The 14,957-nt window shown below is 34.9% G+C and overlaps 1 protein-coding gene across 1 annotated transcript in view; it reads left to right on the top strand.

The window, feature by feature from the left end:
• MYO6 (myosin VI) overlaps nucleotides 1-14,957 on the top strand; it is a 116,234-nt gene that overhangs the window by 46,312 nt on the left and 54,965 nt on the right. Inside the window, exons 7-11 of the mRNA XM_027892380.1 lie at nucleotides 1,126-1,181; nucleotides 3,355-3,452; nucleotides 4,992-5,156; nucleotides 10,444-10,524; nucleotides 13,088-13,268. Of these exons, the coding sequence (XP_027748181.1) occupies nucleotides 1,126-1,181; nucleotides 3,355-3,452; nucleotides 4,992-5,156; nucleotides 10,444-10,524; nucleotides 13,088-13,268 (581 nt within the window). The remainder of the gene's footprint in view (nucleotides 1-1,125; nucleotides 1,182-3,354; nucleotides 3,453-4,991; nucleotides 5,157-10,443; nucleotides 10,525-13,087; nucleotides 13,269-14,957) is intronic.

The following is a 14,957-nucleotide window of genomic DNA, read 5'->3' as shown; positions in this document are numbered from 1 at the left end:
GTTTCCCTCTATAAATCTTCAATTCCATTTTTCCTGACATCATGTGTTTTCTAGTATTTATAGAGTTATCATCTTCCACATCCTCGGAAGAATTGTCACAACTGTCTGTCTGCCCGTCATACTGCCCTTCTCTGCCCCTGTGCATTCTTTCACAGATAGCTGTAAGAATTACTGCAAGATGCTGGTAACGATTCTTACAGGGGACATCCTGACTTCGGTCCTGCTAAAAGTGAAAAAAAGACAGGCGACACTGGGAGAGTATCTCCCAAGGAATGCTCTTAAAGGAGGTTGTTCCTCCACTTCTCAGCAAAAGAAGTTCTGATTACACAATAAGCAACGTTGCTGTTGCTTCTCCCCACCACCCGCCCCCATAGAGTCCATGTACAAAACATAATTGAGTTTTAAGAACTGGAAGATTTTACCCTTGTATGATCAGAATGTAAAATGTACTAATACAGCTCAGTTAGTGTTTCTAAAATTTTTTTGGAAGGTCCTATTTTCAGTACCTGTTTTTAGCTTGTCCCAGATTTACTTGTGAATTTCCAGAAAACATGCCCTGAGCACAGGGAGAAAAAAAAAAAAAAGGCTGGAACTTTAGAGCAAATACCTTGGGAATTTATTTAAAATTATTTCTTCAATTGCTAAATTGAATCTTGCCTTAATTATGCACCTGCAATTTCCTTTCTTCACCATCTCCATGTGGTTTTTTTATTAACACTGATAATTATGAACACAGAAACTTTATGCATGGAAACAATCTTAAATTTGGGAAATAGACATGAAATCTTATGTGTTTACTAAGATTTGTTAATAAATACAGATAGTACAGTAATAGTTTGATTATATTTGTGTAAAACTGTAATTTCCATATACATGTCTAAAAGAAATTTCTAAGGGGCCTTGGAGTATTGAAAAAAAGCTGAAGTGTACAAGAATATTGTTTTAACAAAAAAGAAAAGTTAAACTGCATTTATTTTAAAATGTATAGGTATTTGGAACTTATTTAGTATGCTCTCCCTGTAGTAAATGGTTAGTAAGTATGGTGCATAACCATGCTTAACCCTGTTTAATTGAGGTAATCTGACATGAGATAAATGATACCAATATTTTTATCTTGCTTTACAGGTATTTAACAGAATCCTATGGTAGTGGCCAGGATATTGATGACAGAATTGTAGAAGGTATTGAATTTTTCTTTCATTTAATTGAAAGTTCCAACACTTACATTTTTTTCAGAAGAGAGTCAACAGCAACTGAATAAAAGCTAGGATTTAAGCACTATCAGACTTCCTAGGGCATAATTTATGGGTAGTTGACCTTCATCCTAGATTCTGAAAAAATACTTTTTAATTTGTGTTACACTTTATTTTTGTTCATTATAGTATCATACAATCCTTGATCCAGAAAATGAGTGTGTGTCTGAATTGAACTTTACAACTTATGTACCCAGGGTTGGATTTTAAACTGCCTAAAATCTGCAAGGACAAAATTATGTTTTCGTGACAGTCTGTTATTACAAGGAAAGTGCAGTTCCTCCTAATCACCATAAAGTTCTCAAAGTCAGATAAAGCAGAAAAGTTCTTTTAAATTATGGTGCTAGGTCATTTTTCTGTTACAACTTTTTTTGTCAGAAATCACATAATTCAGATTAGTGTTTTGACTGTATCTGTCTTTATAATAGACTTCCAAACCAGATCAGAAGAAACTGTGTTGATCATCCAGATGAGCCTGTTCAATGTTGCATGCACTTCCTAACTGAACAAAAAATAACTTTTTGAGAAAATACAAACATCTCAAAAACAAGCAACCAACCAAATAATGCTTCATATGTCAGTTTTAGTCTTCTGTAGCATATAGCAAATTTACTTTGCAATTTCCTGACTCTTTTTCTTTATAAACATTTGTTTACCTTTTCTTTTGCTTTAAATTTTTCTGTTCTTCGTTGTTCTAGAGAAGTACTACAGGCTTTAATCTCTTGTTGACATAGGTTTGCTTAAAGCAGTTCCTTAGTGAAATCCACTGTGTGCTAAAGGAACTCAGAAAGTGGCCAGGAGTTGGATAATGCCTGATGCAAATTAATTGGTACTTGTAGGTATTCCTTGAAGAGTTTGAGTTTTTTTGTCTAAACCAGCATCAGCATCTGCATGGATTCTGAAGTGTTTTTGGCACAATTTTAATGACCACTCTTATTGCATATGTATTACTAAAGAACCTTTAACCTAACTGAAAGACCCTTGCGATTTGCTTTTATTCATAATCTTTTCTTTAAAAGTTAATATTACATAAAATGCCCGAATAGTTATCAAAATCTTTTAAGAAGTCAGATTTGTATTTTCATAAGCTTTCAGTTAAAACCAGAGAAAATCTAGCCAAAACAAAAAAGTTAATTCTTACATCCTACTACATTATGCGTTATCATCCATACTTTATCCAAGCAATGATGTTATTCCTTCATTCTTTAACTGTTGTAGGAGCAGATAAGTAGATGGTTGTCAGTGGAGTTTTAAATCTGAGTTTCTGCTTGCTTGGTTTCCAATGCATATTTTTAGCTAGAAGCCTTAAAATATCTTGTAGATCTTTTTAATGGCTTATTGTTAGTGAGATTCAGTCAACTGGTTCTCTTTGATCTTCAAAGCTGGTAAAATGCAGTCTTTCAGAGGCCTTTGTTTCATAACTACTAAGCATTTTGAAACAGATTAAACAGTGCACGATATTTGTCTTTATCTGCGTTAGATTGCTTACTGCCACTCTTTCTGTATGGGCTTTAACGTGCTTGAAATCAGCAACCAGTAAAAAAAAATAAAAACACTCAATCACTTAACTGAGCTAATTTGAAAGGGCAGTTTGAAGTAGTTTTTGAAATCAACACTCTCGTCTAATCTTTTTTTAATTCCCTAATCAATCTAATACAAGCATGACATTGCATGCATGACATTTAAGTGGCATTTTTGTCTGTGGGATAAGAGGGTAGTTTAGATTTTATGAATAATGACTAACTGGGAAGTGTCAAATTTTGTCTTGTCTCGTATAGTTTATATATTAGTTATTTACCTACTTGTGTAGAACAGCATAGTGGAATAATTTCTGGCATTTGTCTCTGAATTTCTTACAGTATTGATTACAATACTATGCAGTGTTATGTGATATCTAAGTACCTAATTTTATGTTCTACCACAATATATCCAGTATAATCTACAAAGTTGATTATTCCTAATAGCTAAGATTTTGCCTTTAATTTTCAAACCTTGTTTCCAATAAATTCACTGAATAATTGGTATGTGTTTGCTCTCTCTTTCTTTTTGGTAGTTCATTGATCAAATTCTAACACCACAAAAATTACTTTTTTTAAAATAGCAAATCCCCTATTAGAAGCCTTTGGAAATGCAAAGACTGTTCGCAACAACAACAGCAGCCGTTTTGGGAAATTTGTTGAAATCCACTTCAATGAAAAGGTACTGGGAGTTTGTTACAGAATAACCAGTGATTATTTTTTTTCATAAAATGGAAACACTAGACAGGCAGAAGGCTGAATAGACTTTTTAATCTTGCAGCAAACAGCTACTGTCCTACTTTACAGATGTGATTTGTATTCTGTCACCTTGAAAGGAAAACCAGAGCCACACACTACTGTGTCATTACTGGAAAGCAGTGGTTCAAGTCAGTAGGAAAATTACTTCCACCCATGAAAGATTAAAAATTAGTCCCATCATTGCAAAAAGGCATATACAAAGAATAATTCACATGCATTCCTTTAATACACAAATAGGTGTGAGTTACATATTAAAGTATTTTAGCTTTCAGGGAATTGTTGATTTTTTTTAATGTATTTTTGTGAAATGTTTGGACCTCACATAGTAATATGTACGTGACAGAAGTCAAGGAATTGTTTTTTGACAGAAATACTACTCACTGTGTAACTTTAGAAAAATTTTCTTTGTTTGGGTGTAGTTTTGTTTGGGTAGCGTATGTATTGCACAATTAAGGATGACTGTATGGCTGTCCAGTACATCCAAGTTGAAGACTTTTATTGATGATTTCTCTGGAGATTCCATATATGCCGCCTCCTCTTTCTGACTGAGGACAGAGGAACTGAAAGAATTTGTTCTTTTCCTGCAGAATTTAGGCTTATCTGGTCTTGAGCTTGCAGTCTTTTCCTAAGTTTTCATCACTTGGTTTTGTAACTAAACTTCAGAACTTTGGCTAACAGTTTAGATAGTAAACTAAACTCCTTTCTAGGTAGAGGGACTTTATCTGTTGGTCCAGTTCATGTTAATTATCTTGTGGAAAGGATCCAAATTTCTACTTGAAATGATGCATTCATGATCTGTCAACTTATCTGTCGACACACGGTGTTTCAGATTAATTGCTTTAGCTGAAGCAAACAGCATTCAGTATCTTCAGAAATTGCTTAAAAAAATTGTTTTAGTTGTCTACTGTAAGATCAGCCTGTTTACTTGAGCCCCTGTTTTACTTTGTGGTCACCTTGTTAGGTCTGATTTCTCAAAGCAATGTGAGTACAAACCAAGACCTTGTCAATGACTGAATAACCATATTCATTTGTCAGTCAGTAAGCCTTTCTTAGTTGCTGTAATGGCCATTAAGTTCAGGAATTTCCTTTCTATTAGGATTTCTCTAGGCACATGGAATTTTATCATAGGCCAGATTACAAATGGCTTTCAAAATGTGTGTTCCATCTCAGAAAAGAAGTGTAAGTTTTGGGAAATAATGTTCTCTCGTAATTGGTTCACCTAAGATGTTGTCCAGATATGTATTCTACAATTTTAACTGTTCTTTCTCTTTTACAAGTATCTCAGTGAAAAGCAGTGGTTTGTTTTCTTATCTTACTATGTATTATGTGTAGATATATTTTAATATTCTTTGGAGCAGTGTCCATTGAGTTAGCTGTGATCAGACAAACATAAACTGAAAAACTGAATCTCAAATAATCCAAAAGATATTCAGATAATCAGAAAAATATTTCTTCTTCCTAGAACTCGGTGGTTGGTGGATTTGTATCACACTACCTTCTGGAGAAATCTAGGATCTGTGTGCAAGGCAAAGAAGAGAGGAATTACCATATCTTTTACAGGCTTTGTGCTGGTGCTCCAGAAGACATTAGGGAAAAACTATATCTAAGCTCTCCTGACAACTTTAGAGTGAGTATCAGAATCAGCATTTATGAAACTTCTAATATTGTCATATGTGAATTTTTCATATAGATCATACTTAAATCTCTATGTCTTATCTTTGACAGACTCATTTCTATTACAAAAATATTTTTTTTTTCTGTCAAATATATTTGATCTTGAAATAAAGCTGCATGACATTTTTCCTTACTGGAAAAATGTCCATCCTGTGCTTTTTCTCTGTCATAAAATTGAGGAATCTTTGCTTTTCCAGAACACGTACTGTTGCATACCCAGCTGCTAGTAATGTTGTTATGGACTCTTCTAGAGGTATAACATGTGAATTTCTTGATTGTGATCTAACTGTTCTGTCGGTAATCTGTATTTAAAGTCCTAAAAACTACATTTATTTCTTCCTATCCCAACCACACGTTTAGGAAGACATAGGTGTGTTGTTCCACAGTTCTCTCTCTTAGATGTTTCTTTTATCTCGCTTGCTACCAAGGATCACACCACAGTGAAAGATGATTGTATTTCTCTATTACAGTCTCTATGCTTTCACAACACTTGTCTTTTCTACACTGTTCCACTTTCTTCCTGTCATACTCTGCGTTCTAGACTGACATTTGTACTACTCCAGTTTTATGCATCATTACACTTTGTCCTTTATGGTCACTCTATGTTATAGGATGAGACTCACCAGTCCCTTTCAGTTGAAATCTTCCTGCAGCCTGTTACTGGTCGAATCAATGGTGAAGCTAACAGAAGCAAATAAAACCAGTACTTAATATAATACTCTGAAGTATACCCAAATGAAAGTGACCTTAAACAGCAGGGAATGACTTGGATTTTTGTGCATACTTCTTTAAAAATGTTAGGTTAATGTTCAGTGGCAGGGAGAAAGCAGAGTTAAATTTTAGGAGTTGTTAGGAAATGAAGGGAGAATGAAACAGTGAGTTATGCGGCAATGTACATCCATATTTCTAAGTAACATACACAGTTTTGTCATCCCAACTCGGGAAAGAACAGTAAAATCCTTGGCTGGAGCAGAGATTGTGGTTGGATAATGTGGGCCTTTTAATTCAATTCAGACTGCCTGTTCTTGTGATTTCTGATTTCTTTACTGTCTCCCTTTCTTCCCTCCATGCTTTATTTTTAGGGGTTTTGCCTTTTCTGAGATTATATGGTTTCTCCTGATTAACCCTGATTCTGTGTTATGTTTCTAATAGCAAACCCACAGACAGGTTGGCTTTCTCTCTTACCATTATATTCTTGCATTCTTTTCCTCCCATTTTTTCATTTCTTTATTATTATTATTTTTTACTGCCGCAGTTTAACTTTTAACTTTTTCCCCCAGCTTTTCTTCTTTTTCTCCCCTTCTCTGTGGTCAGATTTCACTTGTTTTTGTCATGACAGACAAATAACATGGTTTCCTTTTGCTTTCTTTCCCTTCTGGTCAAAGTTTTTTTCTCTCTTTTGTGTTCTGTTTGCCTGAGTGACTTCCAACCACATTTTCCTTATTTTAGTATTATATTTTAATTTCTCAGTATGTTACATCTCGATTATTGCAGGTTTTTTTTCCTTGAGAAAAGAACATTACTGAATGCTTATCCAACTAGTGCAACTTTAATGATACTGCTGTTTCTCATCATTCCCCTGATTATACTTTCTTTTTCTCTACAAAGCAAGCTTCTTCCATCCCTTTCAGGGTCCTTCCAAGCCTACTCACATCTTATACTCTCATCACTAATTTTGTTAAGAAGGTGAAAACTCTTGCCTTCAGTCACTCATTCCTGCTATTTAATTACATTTAAATGAATCATAGGGGTTTGTTTGGTGGTGGTTTTTTTTTCCTTCTGACAATCACGCTTGAACTATCTACTTGAAATATCTGTAAATATCACCATGCATTTTGTTGACTTGCATTGAAAAGAAAAATAATGGCCAAATCAAATCCTACTGGTAAATACTAATCAGTTGTTTGCTTATGTTCTGTCAGTTGTCTCCATCTCTCACCGTTTCTTGCCTTATGCTTGGCTTGGAATGTCATGAAAGCAGAATTTTGTGTATTTCTAAAATACACAGACCAAATCCCTTGGGTTTGGAAGGGTTTTGTGACACAACAATGTGGAATTACAAGGACATAAGCTAAATGACTGTCATCTTTTTAGACTTCCTTGATCTTAAACGAGATGAGAAGCACTGCTAACAAAGGAATACGTTAGTGTGTAGATTGTTTTCTTTGTTGGTCTGTCTTCCTACTTGGATTTCTAAATAAAACTTTGACTGTGCTTATCTATTACTTTCCCTAATATCTTTTGTACTCACTTTCATCAGAATTCCAAGAGGGCTAGAACCTTTAAATATGCAAAGTTCCTACTAGCTTTGTGCAAAGTGGGGGTTATATTATTTCTTTAACTATTTAGCTGGTATCTTCTCTTTTATCTATTTGTACTCAGTTGTGTGATGGAAACTTGATCTGAAGCTTATTAGGAAAGAACTGCTTCCATTCTCTAGAAGGAAGGTTTTTCTTTTGAAACACCCAACGAACACAATACTTAAAAACAGCCAACATCACTTATTTTTGTATAATATGGAGCTAGTTTTCAAAATTCTCTTCTTTACTGTGCAGTTATTCTGAGAAGTGTTCTCTTGTATGTTTTGAAGCTAAAATATTGAACAAATTTTCAAATATGTATTTTTATTGTGCAGCCACTTTTCCATTAAAACTTATGAAGTTAATAGATTTTTATTTCTGGAACTGCATATGCTCACTACACACTCTTGGGGGATTTTTTAAAATCAAAAGTTCTGCTCATGAGAGCACCAGGGCTGTAGATGTCAAAGTCAGAATTATAACCTTTTTAAAATCAGGCTGGTGCAGTACAGCACTGAACAGCCTGAGTTCTCTTACAGAAGATGCTTTCTTGCATATTTCCTTTATAGAGAGTTTACAGTCACACCAGCTTTATCACCTTGTGACATTTTTCTTTTTTTACTTCTACTAAGATTGCAGCAGGCACTTTAATTTCCGTTAAGAATATTTATTGCTTTACCATAAGTTAGTATTTTAATCCTGAGTTCCTTGCATGTGAAAGATATATTCTGCATGTTAAATAAACACATTTTAACACTGTTTTTTTCTCCCCCTAAAGTAGATTAATTAAAAAAAACCTTAGGATAATTTTCATCTTTGTATGTATGTAAATTAATATAAATATACTTAAAGTTTATTAGTTGTATTGCACTGAATTCCCCTCAAGTATCATTTTATAGGAGACCTTTAGAAAAACAAAACTGTAAAAGGTTAATTTGCTTCCTAAATTTGTATTTCTTTTGTCAAGATTATTTTTTATGTCTTCATTCTCATCTGCTGCTTCAGGTTTCATCATAAAATGGTTTTGAATAAGCATGCTTATGTCACTTTTTTTTAACCATGTTTTGCTGATTGCATGTCTGTCTGGTTCAGAATTCATAGAAATGCCATCTTTCAATAATAGTAATAATAACAACAACAGATGGTGATATTATACTAGGCAAGGTTTGATGATTGATCAGTGTTTTCATATTAATGCTATATTTTTGACAAGAAAAAACATTCATTAAAAATTTATACTCTAAAATTGATTATTCAAAAAAAACCCACATCCCTAAAGCTACAGTTTCGCACTGCCTCTATCATGCCGCTTGAACATTTTAGCTTATAATGTCAAAGTCTAAATTAGGGCCAGCTTGAATTCTAAGACTCAAGCCTGGTTTCTCTTAAGTACACTGGGAGCTTGCGTTTTAGGTTCCTCTGCAAAAGTTTTCAGAAATTCCAAGTCATGGGGTAACCCTGTGCTGAACCTCGTAGATCGAGGTGCCTTAGGCTGCACCGCAGGGCTGTGAAAGTAAAGCTGCACAATAAATCTGTACCTGGAGCACTGTTCAGTTGAAGCTGAATGTTTTCAGATCTAAATTTCAAGAAGAGAGGTCAAATTGCCTTATGCTTGGGTTGCTGAAATTATAATGGGATGTTGTACTTCATAAAAAAAACCCCAAATCAACCAAAGTCCAAGTACAGTGATGTTTAGATGTTCTATATGATAACCTGAAGCTGTGTATTTGTGTGCTTTTAAAAATATAATTTCTCCCTGATTTATTATGTAAATTTACTTCAGGTTTTAGCTTTCCAATGAAAGCCATTATCTTGTGATTAAATGTATCCTACATTATTATTGAATACCATGCTGGTTCACATTCTCAGCCAGTCAGATAAGTTTTCACACTCTCTTCTTGAAGAGCATGACCTTTTCACTTCCCATCCCCATTTTCTGGGATCGTCTTACTAATACTGTAATCCAGGGATATATCATGTTTAAAATATGCTGTGCTTTGCATTCTTATTGGCTGATAAAGAACACTTTTCAGTACTTTGCTAAACACAAAGCTAACTTTGAACAGTTGTCACTTTGTTTTAATACTAAATTTGCCACCAAGTTTTCTTCTACTGTTAGAAATGCTTTGAAGAATATTTTGGGGTTTTAGAATTTTGTATCTAAATTTTAATCAAAGTGTAGAATTGTCTGTGTTCAGCTAGTTGAAAACATCATCTTTGTTCAACCAAAGAGCAAAGAATCAGTTCACTTCCTTTAGACAAAGGACTCTGTCCAAGCTTTTGGACAGAGTTCTTACATTCAGCTGAACAGATCTGCAAGAAAAAGCTGACGATCCCGTTTTGCTGAAAGGGGCAGTCATTATCTGAATCTAAATTCACTGTGATTTACTGAACAGTAAATCTGAATTTACTGTACAACATGAGATGTATGTCAGAAGCCAGGTGTTGAATAAGGCTTCTGCTTATAGCATGTTATAAGCTTTTAATATTCTTCAGGCTTTTGAATACATTGTCTCTTGCTACTTATAGAAATATTTCACTGGTGAGGTACTTTGGTATTAGACATAGGCCAGAAGATTAATTTTTTTTAGTTCCTAATTTTGGTTGTCTTTTGTGTAATCCCAGACTCCATTAATAGGTTTAATATAATCAAACATTAGGAAAATATTGTGTGCCTTAACAAAATGAATATCCCAATGTGTCAAAAAGTATTTTAGTTATCAAAATGGAGAAGCTTTCATTAGAACTTTGTTACTCTTGTAGTTCTTTGATTTTGTTGATGTAAATAAATACATATTTAAGAAATGAATTCTGGCTACTTACTGTGTTGTTTGTATCATATGTTTAAATTGAAGCTTTATAGGGCAAGCCTTAAATAAAAGCAAAAGTTTTCCTTACTTCTGTCTTTAACTATCCATTTCCACTTTTTTATTGTTACAGTATTTAAATCGAGGCTGTACCAGATTTTTCGCTAACAAAGAAACAGACAAACAGATTTCGCAAAATCGCAAGAGTCCTGAGGTACGTTTGTATCTTCAGTTAGTTTATATTATTAATTAATGCAGATGGAGTAGAAAATTGTTACAGTTTTAAAGTATGGAATGAAATGTTCATTTTACACATCTTTATAGGTCTAATGGGTACTGTCAAAGCTGCTCTATTCAGAACTTTGTTTTGGAGTTCAGTCATAGAAATACATTTTAACGTGCATCGTAAAATCCCAAGTGGAACAGTGTATATAAAACGGTTTCCTTTTCATTCTTATAATAATGTGATACTAAATTACGCAGCTTGTCTTCTGTGGAAAACAAGAATCTATCCAAGACTTTCTGTAATTTTCTTTTTTAAAATCTTACTACTGCTAGAAATAGGTCAGAAGAATTTTTTTTTTTCCAGAGCCATTTTTACTCTCTGGATTTTTGAAGTGATGTTCCAAACTGTTTTAGAAATCAGTTATAACTCAACCTCACTTCTAGCATGAGCATATTCTCCTCCTTGGGACACTTTCATGGTTTTTGTTTTCCCCTCACTGTTAACGGCTAGTTATGTCAGAGAATGGCATTTCCTGGAAGAAAGTGTGAAACTTAAAAACATTTATATCCTCCTGCTTCATCTCTGTTTACGTTTTTTTTAGAACTGGAATTACCAGAATTTTGAGCTTGTTTACAGGAGAATACTAAAGAATTTGTTCCAAATTGCTCTATTCTCTAATAAAATTTTCATCTACTCATAACTAAAGTATGAAATTCTCATTTGTATAGCTAGAAGATATTTCAAATATTAATCAAATCCATATTTGTGATTCCACAGCAGCACAAGCTGCATATATCTGACAAAAATAAAAAAATAACTTTACTCAAAAACTTTTTTCCACCAAATCACCATGCCATGTCTTTTACTTTTGATAACTTGGGCTTTAAGCTCATGCCAAGCTATGAGAGATAGCATAGATACCTTCTTTCCTCAAGTCAACATTGTTTACTCCTTGATTTCTAGTGGTTTTATGTTGTGACACTGAGCATGTAATCCTGATTTCTTTTAAGTGTAGGCTATTTTTTATAATCAGGGATGGTGGAGATTGATTTGACATTACTGTGAGGCAGGAAGCTCCTAGATTATTTCATTCTTGTCATATAGGCTATGAGATGGTTTGGATATTTTGTCTCAGATTACCTAATGTGCCTTTAATGAAGCTTTGTGATGGCGCTGGTCATTTATGTAGGCATAGAGTTATCAGCGTTCACTTATTCTTGCTACTGGAAGATGAACCTCTGCAATCCTCTGTTACTGATGTGATTTACAGGCAAGTGTTCTGTCATGAACCATAGCCTCTAAAGGACTTAATTTGAAGTAAGAGAGGATTTACTTTGAAATAAGTGCTTCTCTAAACTAAAACATACTTAGAGAATAATTCGGAAAATATATGTAAAACATGAATTACAGGAACATATGATACAGTAATACTTGTATGTTACAGGTATATATCAATTTGAAGGTTCAACAGAGGATCAAAGTTCAATGATATTTAAACCTACTCTAGCCATTTAAACAGGAAATATATTACCTTGTTCAGGTTTTTAAATTGGAAATTTAGTACTTACTCTGTCATTTTAGAAAAAAATATTAAGATTGTTTATTTGAATAAATGAGCTGGAACAGTCAATTAATACTTCAATTATTTTTGTGTTTTCCTTATCAGGAAGATGAGGTGATCATTTTACCTAATTAACATGTAGATAATGCAATTGATGTGCCTACATGTTGTGTGAAGTGAATTTTTCAGATGCATGTGGTGTTTTGCTTTGATAAAAATGATGTTAGCTTATTTGACATTAACAAGAGTTCTATTTAGTTAATTATTCTTTTTAGTTGAAAACATTTAAAAATAACTGTAAAAACATAGCTCAGTCTGTGCATGTTCAGGTAGTCTCTTGAATGCATGCGGATGTGTTACTATCCACTGTTTAAAGTCGTTTATACTTAAAGTAGCTTTTGATGTATATAAATCAAAAAAATCAGCAAAAGGTTAAATTAGTATTTCAGAACATAGCTGGTATTCTTCTAAGCCATAGGCCACTACAAATTCTGTTTCTTAATTAGCAGCAAATGTTAACAGGTATATTTCTCTAAATAATTCTGTTTAGAACACGGATAACTGATTTGTCCTATGCTCCTTTCCCATGGCCTGTTATTCTGTCATCCTACTACAAGGACCTCGATCTTCTTTCAACTGCTGGGAGTGGAAGGACTCCTTTGTATAAATGCTTTGATAGCTCCCTTAGCTGAAGTCATCCTTTCTCCTGCTTCCTATCCCATCCTCCCCTGTCCTTAGCTGTCACATTCTCCAGCTTCTGCTTTCTGAAGAGAGCTTGAAGTTTGCTTTGAAATTTAAGTTTGAAGATCGTGCTTCAAAGTATCAACAAGTTAAAATAAATTAGGGTCCTGTATTGTATGAAGAGCTCGAATCTCTTTTTACCTAGTGTGGCATGCTTTTTTATGCTTTTTGTTATGGCTTATTCTTGACTGGAAATATTTGCCTACCTTTAAATCATGTACTGAATTTGTGGTTTATCTTGTTTTATAGTACCTTAAAGAAGGTTCCTTGAAGGATCCACTGTTAGATGATCATGGAGATTTCAACAGAATGTGCACAGCAATGAAAAAGATTGGACTGGATGATGAAGAAAAACTTGATCTTTTTAGAGTAGTGGCTGGTGTCCTTCACCTTGGAAATATTGATTTTGAGGAAGCTGGGAGTACATCAGGTTAGATGAAGCATAAATTGTTTTCTGTAAAAATACTGAAAATGTCTCTTGATTAGAGATGTTACCTTTCAATGTGAATTATGGCTTTAGAAAGCTGCTTTGTGTTCAAGGGTAATTTAGTCTTAATTCACCCCATTTTGAAGTCAAGTTTACCTATTTGTTTTAAATTTGTACTTCATTACATGCTCTAAAAGCAAATAGGCTTTCACTGAAAATATTCAGTGAAGAGTTTAATAAAAAGGAAAGAGACATTCTGTGTCTCAAAATCATACTTGTATTTTAATGATAATTTTCAAGTCCAGCTTCTCACTAATGTCATGAAAATATCTTGTAATTAGCAACTCTATCTGTAGGGAAAGAGTTTTGCCTTCCAAAAATACTATCACGGCAGTATTTAGAGAGGTGAGGGGAAAAAAAAGTTACAGCAAAAACTTAGGACAATATAAACTTCCTAATTTTAAGATGTTGCTCACAAGATGAGTTAGTACAGTTGTAGCTGGGACTTAATAGCAGAATGTGCAAGAAGGTTGAGGAAGGAATTAAGAATATTAATTTTGGGAATTGCCATTCTTACCTTACTACTGAAATCAGCCTCTCTAAGTTGAGAACTGCTGTCTATAAACTCCTGAAGGACTGAAGAAACTCGTGGTCTGGATGTACTACAAATATAATAAAAGTAGAAAATATAAGTATCTAGATCTTTACCTTGTGTTGCAAGAGGCAAGTTCCTTTTGGTCCTGCTTCAAGTATGTATAGCTGTTGGTAAAGCTGTTTGGAAGGGCGTAGCAAAGAATATTTTAATAGGTGTTCTAAATGAGTTAAATGACTACTAGCCTTGCAGGTTCACTAGCTCCTGACTCCAAGCACAGAACCACCATGGAACTGTACAAAACATTCTGTTCAAAAGAGATCATGGGAGGTCTCTAATCCCATCTGTTGGGCCAATGCTGAATTCAGACTGGGTAGCTTAGGGTTGGCACAGAGGAGGTGTTTTTTTGTGTTTTTCTTTCCTCATCTCCTCTCCATAGGTCAAATCAGAACCTCCCCAGTCTCAGTTCATGATGTTGCCATCTTCATGAAGATGACTGAAATGAACATAATTCTTAAGCTTCTCAGGGAGTTCCCCTGTTTGGGCCTTTCGTGAGTTGGGACTTCGGGGTTGACAAGGTGGAACAGAGTGAAAAAGGTGCAAATGTGAGGAGATGAAGTGAAGGAGGCAAATTTGCAGATGACACCAAGCTGGGAGGGAGTGTCGACCTGCCGGAAGGCAGGAGAGCTCTGCAGAGGGATCTGGATAGACTGGAGAGATGGGCTGACTCCAATGGGATGAAGTTCAACAAGGCCAAGTGTCGGGTCCTGCACTTTGGCCACAACAACCCCCTGCAGCGCTACAGGCTGGGCACAGAGTGGCTGGAGAGCAGCCAAGCAGAAAGGGACCTGGGGGTGCTGATTGAGAGGAAGCTGAACATGAGCCAGCAGTGTGCCCAGGTGGCCAAGAAGGCCAATGGCATCCTGGCCTGCATCAAGAACAGTGTGGCCAGCAGGAGCAGGGAAGTGATCCTTCCCCTGTACTCTGTGTTGGTGAGGCCACACCTTGAGTATTGTGTTCAGCTCTGGGCCCCTCAGTTCAGGAAGGATATTGAGGTGCTGGAGCGGGTCCAGAGAAGAGCAACAAGGCTGGTGAAGGGA

This window comes from Empidonax traillii, unplaced genomic scaffold (assembly GCF_003031625.1).
Source record: "Empidonax traillii isolate 1590-97213 ecotype Southwest subspecies unplaced genomic scaffold, ASM303162v1 scaffold348:size657943, whole genome shotgun sequence".
Taxonomy (NCBI): domain Eukaryota; kingdom Metazoa; phylum Chordata; class Aves; order Passeriformes; family Tyrannidae; genus Empidonax; species Empidonax traillii.
The sequence above is the reverse complement of the archived record's forward strand: the minus strand, read 5'-3'. Positions and strand labels throughout refer to the sequence as shown.